This window comes from Cnephaeus nilssonii, assembly GCF_951640355.1.
Source record: "Cnephaeus nilssonii genome assembly, chromosome: 6".
NCBI classification, from domain to species: Eukaryota; Metazoa; Chordata; class Mammalia; order Chiroptera; family Vespertilionidae; genus Cnephaeus; species Cnephaeus nilssonii.
The window spans coordinates 36,048,648-36,066,318 of record NC_137077.1 but is presented as its reverse complement, the minus strand read 5'-3'; the positions used below and the strand labels follow the sequence as shown (position 1 = coordinate 36,066,318).

Genomic DNA, 17,671 nt, shown 5'->3' with positions numbered 1-17,671 from the left:
TAGGAGGAGAGGGATGATCTGGACTCCTCTTTTGTGTCAGATATGATGGGTTACGGGGACAGGTAAAGACTGATCATTGGGGGCTGCATCTACATTGGGTGAGAGATAGATGAGAGTACAGGTTCCTGTCCAGCTGATGGGGAGACAGATGTATGTGTTTTCCCCACAGAGGAAGAAAAACCCCTGATCATGGAGACAAGCTGAAAGGTGTAAGGAGAAGAGGTGGACTAAAGGGTATGAGATTCCTTTTTCTAGTTCCGCACTCCAAGCTGAGAGGGTAGTCACCATGGCGCTACCAATAAGGGGTGACAGATGAGTGATTGAGATTGTGTTGCAGTGAAAGTGGGAGGGAATATTAGAATGGGCTGTTATCCAAGGGAAAAGAGAAAGGGAAGGAAAGGAGCAGTGGAAGATGAGGCTGGAGAAAAGGCAGGGGGAGGAGGGAGTAGGCCCCAAGCCTGTTCCCAGGCCTCTAGCCGCTTGAATCCCAAACCGCTGCATTCTTCCTAGAGATAATGATCATAGAGGAGATAAGGAGATAAGGTGTTTACAGTCCAAGAAATGGCTCGGCCTTGTGGGGTGAGAGAGTGAAACTGAGGTAAGTGACTGTGGTTTGGGACAACTGGGTTTTATGAGGGGATGCATGGTAGCCCTGGCCGGGCACCAAGGTAGAATGAGAAAAGAGTGAATGGGGGAATTTAGTAAGATGCAGTGTAGACATGAGGTGGCTAATGGCTGTGAGACTAATCCGTCAACCCCCATAATAGAGACTGAGGAGTGGACAAGGGTCCCAGCGAATTCACAGAGGGCAGAATAAGTGGCCCCAGTGTCAATTAAAAAGGAGATCGGCTTACCTGCCACCACAGTTGTTCCCCGAGGCTCTGTCCTCGTGATGTAAGTCTGTGGGGCCCTGTCAGGGCCTGGGCAGCTTCTTCGGTGGCCAGTCCCAGGAGGTCTGGGAACTCCAAACCGGATCTAGAGGGCGGCCATGCTGGACTGGCTGAGGCCTGAACCGGAGGGGCCAGACTACAGTCTGATTTCCAGTGGTCTTCCTTTCCACACCTTGGGCAGGGCCCAGGCGGGGGTCTCGGGTTTGAGCAGGACTTGGCTCAGTGTCCTTCCTTGCTGCATTTGAAGCATGGGCCCAGAGGAGCTTAGCCCCTGACTTACCCACGGTTGGAGGATTGGCACTTCGTTCGGGGTTTGAAAGCAGTGGCTAGGAGCTGGAAGCCCTCCTACTGGGCCTCAGCCTTGGCCTGATCTCGTCTTTGATTTTGGATTTGGGTCTCCTTGTCTCTATTATTAAATACCTTAAAGGTCAGGTTAACGAGGTCTTTTTGAGGGGTTTGTGGACCTGTATCTATTTTTTTGAAAGGTGGTCAGGTCAGTGGAAAAAGAAACCTGAGATGCCTCTCAATCGGTGAGGCTGGACATAGAGAATGGGACATGGACTCAGACTATGCCCTCAGTTCCTGCTGCCTCCCTCAGGGGTAGAATGGACACAAGAATAGAAGAAGCTGTTGTGGAAGGCAGTCTTTGGGTGGCCTGAGAATGAGTGTTAGAGGGAAAGGCTGTTTTGGAGCTCAGGTTCTCAGGATTTGGGCTCTCAGGAAGATCAGAAAGTGAGAAGGGAATGGCCAGCCACCTGTGAATTCAGTTGCTGGCGGTCACAGGGGCAGAGATTAGGCAGAGAACACAGGGGAAGGCGGGTGGTTAGAATTCTCAGAGGTAGAGCGTGGGGTGCAGTTTTCGTGGCAGGGTTGTAAGGAGGTGGCAGGAGTGAGACACGTGGAGAGGAATGATCTGCTGGGTCGAAAGAGCAGTCAGAAGACAAAGAAAGGGGCTGAAGACAGGTTTGAGAGGGCAAAGAGGACTTTTCGAGGAGGATCTGATGGGTGGAACATGAGGAGTAAAGCGAGGCGTGAGAGCGGGAGGGGGGTGGGGGGAGGAAAGCCTGTTCATAGGGATCTCTGAGGCCTCCCTGTCCGGTGGCAAAAATTATCTAGGTCTTGGAGGATATTGGAATCGAAAGTGCCATTTTCAGGCCACAGAGAGACATTGTCGAGTTTATATTGTGGCCAGGTAGAGCTTTGGTTTGATGTAGCCAGAAAGACCAAGGGTAGAGATTGGCGAGGAGATACCCTAAGGGTGTGTAGAGGGGGTTTGGACTGAGAGGTCCCCATGACCGGAGGGAAGGGCCACCGGGAAGTTGGGGAGGAAAGAAGGAGCGTCCTCCTTTTTCCTCAGCCAACCTGTAGAGAGAGAGAGATGAGAAAAGGTTCCAAGGTCGTCACCCGAGACCTTTCCCGTGGAGTAGAGCAGTTTCCCGGCCAGGTACCTGGGCTTTCGTAGAACGTAGAACATATAGCCGAGTAGACGGGAAAACTCTGAGGCCCTTCCAGGTCAAGGAAACGATGGGGGGGGGGGGGCGGGGGGGGGAGGTCGGGAAAGTCCCTGAAGCCTACCGGTGAGAAAGTGACGAGATCCCCATGTGTCCTGGTATGGCAGGGTTTGAGAGGTGTCCAGAGCGGGCCAATCTACTCAGAACCATGCCACCGAGCAGAGCCAGAGCAGGAGTCAGAAGCGCGGGGCTAGGTTCAAGGATGGTCCACGTTCCCGTGCACCTCTCCCAGACTTTGACACCAAATGAAAGATGAGACAGAGGGCCGAAAACCAGGACTACAGGCTTTATTAGAGGAGAAGGACCCCTGCCGGGCTGCCCCGCAAGGGGGAGTAGCAACACGTGCAGAGGGGAACACGCCTTTTGAGGGGAGGAATGGGAAGGGATGGGGCTTAGGGTACTTGGCACGCGCTGATTGGTAGTTTCATATAAGGCACATGATTAGGCACTTAGGTACTTAGGAATCAAGGGCTTAGGGTATTTGGCAGGTGCTGATTGGTGGTTCAATGTATAGTCCATATAAGGTGCCTGGTTAGGTGCTCAGGAATGTCCAGGCCGCAGGTACAGTTTACATCAAACTCCGTCCATCAGTTGGGGGAAGGGAGGATCTATCAGTAAATAATGGTATAACCTTACACTGTTAAATGAGATAAGGCAAGTAAAGCATTTAAAGCAGAACTTACTGGGAAAACAATGCTTAAGTATTAGTTGTCAACATGCCTTTTTAAGACTTTTCTGGCTAATCAGAAAATGAAGACCTCACTGTTTGACTGGAAAATATAACAGATGTGCCTACTCTCAAATAGTTCCCATTTAACCTTTCTTTCCAAAGTCCCTTCTATTACCCCTTATACTGGGAAGTGTTAGGAAAAGATGAAGTACTTTCTCAAGAAATATTAGACTGCAAAGTACGTATTGGCAATAAAAGGGTGAGAAAGATGTGCTTTCTTAGGGAGCATACTATCCGAAAGACAAAAACATTGAGCAAATAATTAAAAGCGTTACCTAAGTCTGGAAAATGAAGTTTAAATATTCTCAATGGGAGGAAATAAGGCGGCAAAGACAGGGGGCGTGGTGCAGAGATGGAGTCATATGCATTAGGATTGCAAATGATAAACCCTGCGCCCAAGCCTTTCATCAGAAATGAAGTACAGTGGCAGGAGTCGAGAGAGATTCTTTCTGTGGTCTCTAAGGGTCAGTCAGAAGGTAAACCTACACCCTTCCTGGAAAAGCTGACGCCTTCTGGCCACGTGGTTATACCTAAAATAAGTAGCAACCTCTGTTCGCTTAAGTCACGCCCCTCTCGTCTTAACCACGCCTCTCGACTCACAACACACTTCGTCAGCAAAGGACTTATCGCGAGAACTCTGCATTGTCTCCCTCCGCTGTTTCCAGCGGTGGGAGTCGCCTTGGCTCTCGCGATATTTCTGGGCAAACGGGAACCCGAGCGACCCGGGCTTCTGTGAAACATGGCGATCGGCAGGGACCGAAATACGAGGTAAAACGCCGAAACCCTGCCTGGAGCTGTTCTCTCGGTTGTTCCAGAGCTGTCCCGGGCAGGAATGTCGTTGAGGGGGCTGAGAGGCTGTCCTGGAGGTGGCTTCCTGTCTTCATCGCTCTCCTCTGGAGGGCGGGCCGGACCCGGGAGCCGCTCCACTTCCCCCGGGGGCGTTACTGGCAGGACCCTGGGCAGCGCTAGCCTGGGAGCTCCCCTGTCCCCGGCTCGGTTTCCCTGAGCTGTCCTTGCAACTTGAAGGAGTTTGGGTGCTTCCCCGATAGCGGCTGCCACGAACCCATTGCTTCGCACGGTGCCCGGTGCCCCGGGGGTACCCCCCGTCCGCGGGCGCGCAGGGTCCCGCGTTGTGAAGACCGTTCGGGTCCTGTCCCGATCCGCCCGGGGGTCGGGCTCCCCACCACCGCTCAGACAAATACCAAATGCTTGGCAGCAGGTTGCTCCCTCTTTTTAAGAAAGAACGACTGAGGTCTTGGCCTCGCCTGGAAGGAGACTTTCGCACCGCGCTTGGAAAAAATGAGAAAGGGGCAGGGCAGGGTGAGATGTTGCGGGAGAGACAGGTCCCAGGCAGGTCCCTACTTTTCTCAAAACCTTCGCGGACTAAGAAACCCTGGGAAGGGAACTCGCCAACTCGTGGTAGAGAATAAATAGCCTTGGGTAAAGGTGGTATATGGAGTTGAAAGATCATCATTTGAGAAAATACGTTTAAGTTAAAATGTCTAGGACTTAGTGCCCTGGGGACCACGCAGAGTTACATAATATCTGTTAAAATGTTGCAAGACTGGCTTTCAGAAACAATTAAAATACAGTTTAAAAGCAGGATTTATTCATGTGTTTGAAGTTGTACTAAAGTACTTCCAAGTAATTGCTTAGCCTGATACTTTGAACTCTAGTATATAGCCATTATAAAGATAGAAATCACAAGCTTGTTCACTTCTTGAAGAATTCAGGTTATATATTGGCTTACTTAACTCGTTTATTGATATCTTGAAGTTGATGCAATTATTCCAGCTCTCTTAGAGGAAACACGAGAAAAAGAAACTTCATGATTTGGGGTTTGGGGCTGGGGGGTGGGGGGGTGGGTAAGGAATTTCTTTCTTTTTGAGAATAAAGTTTACCACGCAACTGAGTATTTGCAATGGCTGGAGGGTACAGATCATAAAAATATATCAAGCTTGAAAGATCTCTCAAAGCAAAGCAGGCCTACTCTGGCACAACAAAAGAATTAGGGGGAAAAACGAATTTATTTTCTGTGGGGGTTAGTGATTTAATTGGAAGAAATAGTGATTTTATTTTTAATAGAGGTTACTTTTAGGCAGTCTCCTCCTGCTACTAATTCTAGTTAACAGTTTTTTCAGTATTGTTATGGTCTCTTAAATGTCATATAGGCAAATTAAACTCTTTGTGCCTTAGTTTCCTTATCTGCAAAATGGGAATAAATAATAACTAACTCATGTGGTGATTGATGAGGATTGAATGAGTTGAAACATGCAAAGCACTTAGAATAGTACCTGGCATACAGTTAACATTAAGTGTTAGCTCTTGTTATTTTTAAATTTTTGTTTTCTAACTTCTGTGGTTACTCACAAAATGTTGCCTTGGTACTTAGTCAAAATACAGACTGAAGAAGACCTTTTTTTTAAAAAAAAATTTCTTAAATTTCTTACTGACCCCTGAATTACTGAAGCACTTCTTCATTTTATTTTTAAAATAGAAGTTAGCTCATAAAAAGTGTCTGACTACACTGGATGATGAGACAAATAGAGTGGGAATGGGAGCAATAGAAAATAGCAGAGGAGTCCAAGAGATTGAAAACACAGGGAAAATGAAGAGCAGATTCTGTCCTAGTCAGACAGTTAAGGAGCTGGAAGGATAATTGGTTATGCTTAGAGAGGAAAATAAGTCTCTTGGATTTTAGAGGTGGAGCGGTTTAAAAAATTAAGAGGAGCCAAAACATGGCCCTGCTTGTGTGAGGCTTTGGGTAGAATTAAGATGGAGGTCGCTGGAGAAGACCTGTTAGGTTTACATGGTAAGAGGGTTCTAATTGTGAATGACTACCATAGGATGAGGGTCATCAGGTTGTGAGTTCCAAAGGATGGTGATGGAATGGGGAAGAAGAGAAACAAATTAAGAGATCCAGATGCTGAAGTCATTAAGGAAATTTTTTTCTTTAAAAAAAAAAATTTTTACTTTGAATATTGAATGTATTGGTTGACATTGGTTAATAAAATTATATATGTTTCAGGTGTGCAGCTCAATAATACATCATCTGTATATTTTATTATGTGTTTGCTACCCTAAGTCAAGTCTCCTTCTATCACCCTTTATCCCCCCCTGAAAATTATAAATATATCCAGATGGAGAAAACAATAATAAGTACTAAAGTGAGAGTGTACACTATGTTTTAGAGCGTGAACTCTGGAGTCAGGCTGCTTGGGATCAAATCTAGGTTCTCCCACCTGTTGAATGGACTTACCAAAATTACTTGACTTTTCTGTGCCTCAATATCCTCAATATAAATGAGATAAAAATAGTATCTACTTCATAGAGTCGCTTAGAGGATTAAATTAATATATAAAGTCCTTCTCATAATATCTAGCACATAATATGAAAATTAGGCTATAATTCTATGTGTAGTATATGAGTTTATTAGAAGATAGACTTGAAAAGGGAAGAGGTGGTTGACAAATCATGATGAGACATGCTAATTTTTTACCCTTTGAGTCTCAGAAATAAAGTAAGGATTTAAAGGAATTACCACCAGTTGATCGTCAGGTTTTCATATTGAGAGACAGTAGAAGGATTGTTTTTAGTAAAACTAGGAGTTATGGATAACTTGTTCATATCAGAACAGTGGTGCCCTGCCAGTGTGGTTCTGTGGTTGAGTGTCAACTCACGGTTTTTGCAGGCTCTATTCCCAGTAGGGGTGTACAGGAGGTGATGGATGATTCTCTCATCGTTGATGTTTCTATCTCTCTTCCCCACTTCCTTTCTGAAATCAGTGGGGGGAAAAAAAGAACAGTGGCTCTGTAGAATAGAGTGGCAAGTACTGGAGATGCAATGAGTTTCTTGGATGTAGGTTGGTGCTGAATTAACAGGGATGGGGCAGGAGTAGCAGAATAGTAATCATGGAAAATAGGAATGGAAAAAGCTAAAGACTGAGAAGCAGCAAAGTGGGATAGACTAGCTAGACTTTTAAGGGAGGAGTGCTGAACAGGCTATATGAATTGTTAAGAGGCTTTGTAAAACTAACTTTTGCATATCTTTATATTACATACTAGAGGCCCTGTGCACGAAATTCGTGCATGGGGGGGGGGGGGTTGTCCCTCAGCCCAGCCTGCACCCTCTCAAATCTGGGACCCCTTGAGAGATGTTCAACCCCTGTTTAGGCCCGATCCCACTGGGATCGGGCCTAAACGGGCAGTCGGACATCCCTCTCACAATCCAGGACTGCTGGCTCCAAACCGCTCACCTGCCTCTGCCTGATTGCCCCTAACCGCTTCTGTCTACCAGCCTGATCACCCCCTAACCACTCCCCTGCCAGCCTGATCAACGCCTAACTGCTCCCCAGCTGGGCCAATTGCCCCTAACTGCCCTCCCCTGCTGCCCTGGTCACCCCTAACTGCCCTCCCCCTGCCAGTCTGGTTGCCCCTAACTGTCTTCCCCTGCAGTCCTGGTCACCCCCAACTGCCCTCCCCTGCTGGCCCGGTCACCCTTAACTGCCCTCCCATGCTGGCCTGCCCCCCCCAACTGTCCTCCCCTGCAGGCCTGCCCCCCCCCCCAACTGTCCTCCCCTGAAGGCCTGGGTCCCCGCCCCAACTGCCCTCCCCTGCAGGCCTGGGTCCCCCCCAACTGTTCTTCCCTGCAGACCTGGTCCCCCCCCCCCACAACTACCCTCCCCTGCTGTCCTGGTTCCCCCCAACAGTCCTCCCCTGCAGGCCTGCTCCCCCCCAACTGCCCTCCCCTGCTGGCCTGGTCACCCCTAACTGCCCTCCCTGCTGGCCTGATCGCCCACAACTGCCCTGCCCTGCAGGCCCGGTCCCCCCCCAACCGCCCTCCCCTGCAGGCCTGGTCCCCCCCAACTGCCCTACCCTGCTGACCTGGTCCCCCCCAACTGCCCTCCCCTGCAGGCCTGGGTGCCCCCCCAACTGCCCTCCCTTGCTAGCCTGGTCTCCCCCAACTGCTCTTCTCTGCCGGCCTGGTCACCCCAAACTGCCCTCCTCTGCTGGCCTGGTCACCCCTAACTGCCCACAACTGCCCTCCCCTGCAGCCCATCTTGTGTCCACATGGGGACAGCCATCTTTGACCACATGGGGGTGGCCATCTTGTGTTTTGGAGTGACGGTCAATTTGCATATTACTCTTTTATTAGATAGGATAATTTAAAGAAAGCATTTATAAAGCTTGTAAAAGTATAGGAACTAATATTTACAGTTTTATTCATTTGCCCAATAATGCTACCTGCTATGTGTCAATCACTGTTCTAGGTGCTTAATAAAACAGAAAACTCCTTCTCTTTGTGTGTGTGTGTGTGTGTGTGTGTGTGTGTGTGTGTGTATTTACTTATATAAAATGATAGTTTGTTTCTATTGGAAAGCTGTGCAATCATGGTTGTTTCTGGGGAAATTTCCTACCTTCCTTATTTTTTTCCTTCCACAAGTGTTTATCAAGTACTTGCTGTGCCAGGTACTGGAGATACAAAGATAGGTTGACATGGTTCCTGCTGTAATATTATAATGGCAAAAACAGAAAATTAAACAGGCAATAAGAAACAGTGTTCTTGGAGCACGTACTATAACTAATACTATGTATGAGGTCGTAGGGTTTTTCCCGCCTTCAAAAGAGAGATGTCTAGACTGAGACTTAAAGAGTAAGTGGGAGTTAGCCAAATATAGAGGTGGGGGAGAGGGAGAAAGGCTATATCTGGCAGAAAGAACATGTTAAAGGACTAGAAAGAGATTTGGTTTGGCTAGAATTTAGACATTGATGGATTGGGTTTGAAGAGATAAGGACCTGTTTTTTGTTGTTGTTGTTCGTCTTAAGTTTTTATTGATTTTAGAAAGAGGAAGGGAGAGGGAGAGATCTAAATATCAATGAGAGAGAAACATCACATGGAACTGCTGCCTCTTGCAGGCTTCCTGCTGGGGACGAGCCTGCAACCTGGGCATGTTCCCTGACCAGGAATTAAACTGGTGACCTCCTGTTGCATGTGTCAATACTCAACCACTGAGGCATACTGGCTGAGCAGGACCTGGTTTTTGAGGGCTTTTTAAACTTTGTTAGGATAGAATCCAAACTTTTCAAATGTAATGGGTATGAACCTCTACAAAGATTTTAAAAGAAAATGCATATAATCACTTTTATGTATTAAAAAGATTATTGGTTGTAGTATGGAGAGTGAATTGAAAGATTGATGAGTAAACGTTGAAGCAATGCAGCGATAGATTGTGGCCATTGCGACCAAGGTGCTAGTAAGGAACTTCTCAGTGAGCCTGAAAAAGAGAAGACAGATTTGAAAGAAATTTAGAAAGAACTTAAGTTTAAGAATGTAACTCATGTTTCTGTCGTGTGTTATTGCCTTGTGTTTTGGGGTACAGGGTGTCATTAATTATGGTAGGGACACAGGAGAAACAAGTTTGGTAAAGTGAAGTATTCATTTTTGGACTTGTTGAGTCTGAAATGTATTTGGAATGCCCCCATGAAAATGTAATAGAGGCAACAATAATACAAGTCTGCAGAGAGCTTTGGACTGGGAATAAAGATTTTAGGGGAATCATGTAGATGGAAAATGAAGGGATGGGAGATTGCTTGGGGAAAGTGTGAAGGTTGGGAGGAAGGCCTAGTATAGAATTGGGAGGCAGAAGAATCTGCAAAGTAAGCCAAAGTAGTCTTAGAGGTAGAATGAAAATCAGGAGTATACTATCAATTATGCCAAGGAAGAGTGTTTCAAGAAGAAAAAGGGGCGGTTTTCTTCTCATAGGCAAAATTAGGTAAAGACTGCACATGTCCATTGAATTTAGTACTAAGGAAGTTGTTAGTGACCTTGCTGAGAGAAATTTACTTAAATGAGCCTGTGCTGAGAAGTAGTCACAGTAGATGAATGGGGACAACTTACTCTTTTGTTTTGTGAATCCTCTCCCAGGATATTTTTCCATTGATTTTTAGAGAGAGTGGAAGAGAGAGGGAAAGACTGAGAGAAATATCCATCTGAGAGAAACACATTGATTGGTTGCCTCCTGCACGTGCCCTGACCAGCACCAAACCGGGGAGGAGCCTGCAACTGGAATTGAACCCGGCCGGGACTTTGGTCCACAGGCGGACGCTCTATCCACTGAGCCAAACCGGATAGGGCCACAACTTACTCTTTTAAGTTTGCCTATAGGTATACAGACAGAGATCAATAGTTGGATTTGGACTTGAGCTTTAGTGGAGAGTTTTAAAGATAAGAAGATTGAACATATTTAACATTTAACTCCAGTAGGAGAAATGAATAGGAATTGAAAGATTAAAGGAAGATCCGTCTTGGTGCAGTTACTACTAAGCAGGTCCAGAAAATAAATTTGATTACTCTCTCAGCTGAACCATTTTAGGAGCCTGGTTTATGCCTAACAAACACTCAGAAGCTTAATTTACAAATGAGAATACCAGTTTTATAACTTTACTGGGAATTAGAAAATGTCATCTATTTTGTCTACATGCTCTTTTTTTCTTTCTTAGAAAAGCCATATACACGAGAATCATAATTATAATCCGAAGGCCATTTTGTGAGCATGGAATCAGCAAGGGGAGTTAGTTGGATGTTTCTAATGGCAAATGAAATCAACCTATACTAGTACAGGCATCCAGCTTCACTCTAGGGCAATAGTGCCCTCCTGGACCAATTAGTAGTGTCCCCGTTTAGCCCTGCTCTCTTGGACAATATTCATGATTGCTGCCACTTTTTATTTCTCTGACTCTCCTTTTCCTCTATGAATGCCCTTTCTGTGGCTTATTCTTTCTATATTAACCCCAGCCATTAGACTTTAGATAAATCTTTCTGCTTTTTTTTTCTAGAGACATTCTTTTCCTTTTAATGGCTTCTGTAACCATTTGATTTATTCTCAGTTGTGTTTATTAATATAGCTCTGATTTCTGGTAATGCTTTATAGTATCACCTATATTATTTCTATAAGTCAGTCATAAAAATTACATTTTGTAAATAAAATAATTAAAATCCTCCCATGATCTACTTTTTAACATTTTTGTGTATATATTGCATACCACGAGTTTGTTTCTATCTTCAATAGTCATAAATAACAATGTGAGAAATATCCCTAAGATCCAAGTTTTGTGCATAATTCAGATTGTTGCCTTAAGATACATTTCTAAAAATGGAATTTAGTCAAAAGGGGAATGGTATATAGTTATTGTCTCATTAGCATGCCTAATTTACTTCATTGTCATTTACTAGTGAGAATGTATTATTTTTTCTACACAGGATGTCCCCCCAAAATGTATACTCACATTGAATGATTATAAAGCCAGTGTTTATTAACATACAGTTCATTTTCAAAATTTGAAAGAATCCACAAAAATGAATTTTGTTGTTGTTAATGACTGTTTTCAAGCTGATGATTGCTCTGGTCCAGGCACTGCTGATAACTCGAAGCAATGGAATCACAAACCTCTAGAATCATTTATTTCAGTATTTGTGTGCCCTCAATTTGGCCACTGTTGCTGGTTTTATGCCGTAAACTTTATCTTTTATGTATCACCATAAAAAAAAGTCAAGTGGCACTTTAGGATAAATTTTCTTTGTTCAAAGCCTAGTCTGGCTTCATCCCTTATTTCAAATCAGTTGAACCTGAAAAGGAGTGAAAATTAAGTGAGTTATCAGCTGTTAAAGTGTGTATGCATATCATATTTTTGGGATATCCTATATGTGTAAACTTAATAGGAGAAATATGTATTTTGATTTGTATATTTAAATATTACAAATATGATTGACTACTTTCCTTTTTTCCCTACTTTATGTGTTTGTGTTTGTCAGGGTGGGAATGGAAAAAAGTAAAGATGTGAATAAATGTTAAGTTGTTTGTTTGTTTTTTCAAGGAGGAATGAGAATATTAAGTTCTTCCAAGGACATTTATCAGTTAAAAAAAAATAAACCTTTTTATCTTTTTCGAGGATACATTTATTCATTGTTTATTTCTTAGCATGACTATATGAAAGGAGAAGGTTTTCCTGAAGATGAGGCGACTGAATCGAAAAAAAACCTTAAGTTTGGTGAAAGAGTTGGATGCCTTTCCAAAGGTCCCTGAGAGCTATGTAGAGACTTCAGCCAGTGGGGGGACAGGTGAGTATCAATTCAAATTAAAACTCCTACACTAAATGCAATTTCTGAGTGATCCATTTAACAACATACAGAAATAGAGCCATGAGGAAGAACTCATCAACCTATAATAACTTTGTAACTGGTCTGTCCTTATGTGATGCTGTTTTGCTGTAATTTTATTATACACTAGAGGCCCAGTGCATGAAATTCGTGCACCGGGGGGGGGGGGTCCCCTCAGCCCAGCCTGCACCCTCTCCAATCCGGGACCCCTTGGGGGATCAGGCCTAAACCGGCAGTCAGACATTCCTCTTACAATCCTGGACCGCTGGCTCCTAATCGCTCACCTGTCTGGTTGCCCCTAACTGCCCCCTGCTGGCCTGATTGCCCCTCACTGCCTCTGCGTGCCGGCCTGGTCACCCCTAACTGCCCCCGCTGCCAGCCAGGTCGCCCCCAACTGCCCCCCTCCCTGCCGGCCTGGTCGCTCCTAACTATCCCCCCCCTGCTGGCCTGGTCACCCCCAACTGACCCCCCCTTGCAGCCTGGTCGCCCCCAATTGCCTCCCTGCCAGACTAGTTGCCCCTCACTGCGCCCCCGGCCAGCCTAATCACCCCCAACTGCCCCACCTGCTGGCCTGGTTGCCCCTCATGGCCCCCACCAGCCTGGTTACCCCCCACAGCCTGCTGTTCAGTCATTTGGTCGTCTCTCACTAACCCCCCTGCCAGCCTGGTCGCCCCACGCAGCTTGCTTGTTCAGTCGTTTGGTCGTCCCTCACTAATCCCCTGCCGGCCTGGTTGTAGGCAGCCATCTTGTGAGGGTGTGAAGGTTAATTTGCATATTACCCCTTTATTATATAGGACTAGTGGCCCGGTGCAAGAAATTCGTGCACATTAAAAGGAGATTAATTAGATGAAATAATTCAATATTGCTATTTGCCCTTTCTCTATAATAGAAGTGTCAGAGATGAAAGAAAATTAGTAAAATGTATATGAAAACCTTCCTCCTGTCAGAGTCTGGGGTGCACCTCGGGACCCAGAGTCAAGTCCCCACCCACCCACATGCGCCTCAAAAATCACGTGAGACCCAGACCTGGCCGGCACCCCCGCCCCATTGGGCTAGATCCAGACCCAGCCAGTCCCACCCTTGTCAAGCCCGCCGGGCAGGGGACGTAGCCTCAGGTCCCCTGGCCCGGCGCCAGGACGGGGGGTGTGGCCTGAGGTCCCCCAGCCCAGACTGGGGCTGGGGGCGTGCCTTGAGGTCCTCCGGGAAGCCCCACCAGGTGGGGGACATGGCCTGAGATCCCCTGTAAAGCCCCGCTGGGTGGGGGGCATGGCCTGAGGTCCCCCGTCAATCCCTGCCAGGCGGGGGGGGGCGTTGCGCAGCCTCAGGTCCCCTGGCCCGACACCGGGAGGGGGGCACAGCCTCAGGTCCCCCGTCAAGCCCCACTGGCAGAGGGGTGCAGCCTTAGGTCCCCCGTCAAGCCCCACTGGGTGGGAGGCATGGCCTGAGTTCCCCCGACCCAGCACTGGGGGTGCACCCTGAGGACTCCTGTCAAGCCCCGCTGGGTGGGGAGCATGGCCTGAGGTCCCCTGTCAAGCCCCACCAGGCAGGGGGGCACGGCCTCAGGTCCCCTGGCCTGGTGCTGGGTGGGGAGAGCAGTCTGAGATCCCCTAGCCCAGTACCAGGACGGGAAGCTCACCTTGAGGTCCCCCATCAAGCCCCGCTGGGTGGGCGGCATGGCCTCAGGTCCCCTGGCCTGGCGCAGGGGCAGGGGTCACGGCCTGAGGTCCCCCGGCCTGGTGCCGGGGCAGGGGGCGAGACCTGAGGTCCCCGTCAAGCCCCACTGGGTCGGGGGTGTGGCCTGAGGTCACCCGGCCTGGCGCTGGGGCAGGGGGAGCAGCCTGAGGTCCCCTAGCCCAGCACCAGGATGGGAAGCACACCTTGAGGTCCCCTGTCAAGCCCTGCCAGGTGGTGGGCGAGGCCTGAGATCCCCTGTCAAGCCCTGCCAGGTGGGGCACACGGCCTGAGGTCCCCTGTCAAGCCCCACAGGGGCGGGGGAGGGCGTAGCCTCAGGTCCCTGCTGATTGCTTGTTAAGGCTCCTTATGGGAACTTGGCCTCAGCTGGGTGCAGCCATCTTTTGTGACAGAGTGATGGTCAATTAGCATATTCCCTTTTTATTCGATAGGATACTAGTGGCCCGGTGCATGAAATTCGAGCACAGGGGAGGCCGTATGGGTCCCTCAGTCTGGCCTGCACCCTCTCGCAGTCCGGGACCTCTCAGTGGATGTCCGAATGGCAGTTTAGGCCCGATCCCACAGGGATCCCTAAACCGGCAGTCGGGATCCCTGCGGGATCAGGCCTAAACCAGCAGTCAGACATCCCTCTCGCAATCCGTCACTGCTGGCTCCTAACCACTGGCCTGCATGCCTGCCTGATTGCCCTTAACTACTCACCTGCCTGCCTGATAGCCCCTTATCACTCGCCTGCCTACCTGCCTGCCTGATCACCCCTAACTGCTTACCTGCCTGCCTGCCTGATCACCCCTAACCACTCTGCCTGCCTGCCTGATTGCCCCTAACCACCTCTGCCTCTGCCCCCGCCACTGTGGCTTCGTCTGGAAGGATGTACAGAATGATGTCCGGAAGGTCGTTTGGCTGTCCAGTCTAATTAGCATATTACGCTTTTATTATTATAGATATTCTCTTTGGCATCTAACTCAGTGTAGTCCAAGAATGTAGCAGTATTCATTAAAACATTATGGAATAAGTTAATCCAATTTTACTGCTTTTTTGCTATTGAGTTATGTATAATTATATTAATAGGATGATTATATACAAATATAATTTAACTTGGAAGAAGTTATTTAATGGTGTGAAACTGCCTCAGTGCCTTTTTGGTTAAGAATAAATCAATTTATACATTATAATAAAAATTCTTAAATTTCACATTACTGGAGAGAGGCAGCATAGGGCAGTGGTCAGCAAACCGCGGCTCGCGAGACACACGCGGCTCGCGAGCCACGGTTTGCCGCTCTATTGACTAATGAGTTTGCCGACCACTGGCATAGGGTAATAGTTAAGAGCTTGGATTTTGAACCAGATGTATGGATTTAAATCCCCCTTCCTCCCTTCCTAACTAAATGACTTTGAGGAAGTTAATCATACGCCTCTGGCCTCTGCTTTAGTTTCTTCATCCATGAAATGGGGATGATATCAGTATTTACGTAGTAGGGTTGCTGTAGTGATTAAATAAGTTAATATTTATAAAATGCTTAGAATAGTACCTGGTTTAGATAGAAGTATTTGTTAAATAAAATAAATAATGGAATATGTAAGAAAAATATGGAACTATAACAGTATTTACTATTATTTCTTTCCCTCTGAAGAGCTAATAATATGTTTTATTTTGTAAATGGGTACTAAGTTGCTTGCTATTTCTATCTCTTGTGATTAACTTTTGTTAACAAAAATAGTGCAAGTTCTTGTGGCACAATAAATTTTAAGTGTGTTTTGTCATAGTATATGATAGTTCTTTCCTTTTTCTCACCTTTGAGTTGCTTTTATAAATGAAGTAGTATGTTTAGGAGATTCCAAAGTACTTGAGAGTGTTATGAGAGATTTGAGATGTATGTTATTTTTTTTTTTTAATTGGGCTGCAGGCATGGATCCATTTTTAATTATGAGGGGACTATTTTCAAATTTGTATTGTAAAATATTTATTATGTCTGTGACACTGCTACGTGTAAGAAAGTAAAGGTATGATGTCTTGTAATATTGAAGAAATAAAATGCTTTCTCAATAATACAAATATTTGAGTTAATTTTTGTGTTTGTTAAATATTTTTGAGCTGTTTTAGAAAAAAAATCTATACTAGACATTTTAAGAAAAACTTTTTATTGTAATAATTCACATGACAAGCATTAAGACATTCTTTGATATATTTAATTTCACTTAAAGTAGTTCCTATTGTTTTACAAAATTGTTTTAATTCTCTTACTCTTTTTTGTTTGATTTCTCAGTTTCTCTAATAGCATTTACCACTATGGCTTTATTAACCATAATGGAATTTTCAGTATATCAGGATACATGGATGAAGTATGAATATGAAGTAGACAAGGATTTTTCTAGGTAACTTTTTTTTTTTCTTGAAATACCTTTAGATTCAAATTGTTTTAAAGATAACATACCTTTTTTAAAAATGTCTAACTTTTATATTTGGCTTATTTTAGTTCTGAAGAAATAGTTCTGATAAATTCTCATAATTAATTCATTAGAATCATTTTAGAATAATTTGAATACTGGTTAAATTATAAAAGGGAGGTTCTCTGATTTAATATGCACTGTATAAAAAGGTTAGGAGAATATAATATGTTTTCATTTTAATGTGTTGAACTGGTAGGAATTATTTAATATTTTAAAATTGTTTACTCTTTAGAATTTGAAATAGATACTGATCTGTGTAATTTGGAAAATATATTGTTTAAATATACATTATTTATGCTTATAACTTGATTTTTATAAATTACATCTAAATTAAACTTTAATGTAAATAATATCACTTAAAACTTTGAAAATATAGTACCTTAATAAGGAGACAAAGTATACCTTATTTTCTTTGTGGTATTTGGATTTTAATTGATTGAAGATAACAGATTTATATTATAAAGATTGTACTGGATAGGAGAGACATTTACTTCTCAATTTCAATCCCAGTTCTGCATTTACTAGCTGTGGAAGTTACTAAATCTGTATATGCATGTGCTTCAGTTACTTTTTCTATTAAATAGGGATAATAATTATAGTACCTTCCTCATGACACTAGTGAGAAGTAAAATATTTATAAATTGCTGTGTAACCTTGGGTAAGTCACACAACTGACTTCTTTTGGGCCTCAGCTTCTTTATCTATACCTTGTGTATTATTCTTGATAACGTAGGTTTTTAAGAGATTTGTTATTTTTCTTATTTTGTTTATTTTTAGCACCAATGAAGCACTTTATTTTTTTCAAATGGAGTCTTATATAGCTCACCACAGAAGCTTGTCTAATTGGTCATCTCTGGTTCCTACAATATCTCTTGTGCCTAAACCTCAGGGTTATTAGAGCACTGCTTGAATCTAGACAACTTGAAGACTGTGAAGCTCTAAAAATTTATTGAAAAATCTTTTGAAGCTCTAAAAATTCTATTGAAACCAGATTCAAATTATTAGAGTGAAAAAAGTTTTGATAGCCCAGGGAAAACAGATATTGATGGTACTCATTCTGTTATTCATGGTGAAAACTGATATTGACGGTACTCATTCTGTTATTCATGTGCTTAATTGATTCTAATATTTAAAAATTAATTCAATTTGAATTCATCATTTGGAAATAAAGCATTAGTTGAACCTTTTAGGAAGACCAGGCAAAACATGAAGCATGAGAGGCTTTTTCTGGCAATTTGGTTGCA

The 17,671-nt window shown here is 44.8% G+C and overlaps 1 protein-coding gene across 1 annotated transcript in view; it reads left to right on the top strand.

Annotated features, from left to right (window-relative positions):
• Nucleotides 1-3,759: 3,759 nt before the first annotated feature.
• Nucleotides 3,760-17,671, top strand: part of ERGIC2 (ERGIC and golgi 2) — a 34,626-nt gene continuing 20,714 nt past the window's right edge. The window contains exons 1-3 of the mRNA XM_079775602.1: nucleotides 3,760-3,899; nucleotides 12,109-12,248; nucleotides 16,244-16,352. Coding sequence (XP_079631728.1) covers nucleotides 12,143-12,248; nucleotides 16,244-16,352 — 215 coding nt within the window. The 5' untranslated portion in view covers nucleotides 3,760-3,899; nucleotides 12,109-12,142. The remainder of the gene's footprint in view (nucleotides 3,900-12,108; nucleotides 12,249-16,243; nucleotides 16,353-17,671) is intronic.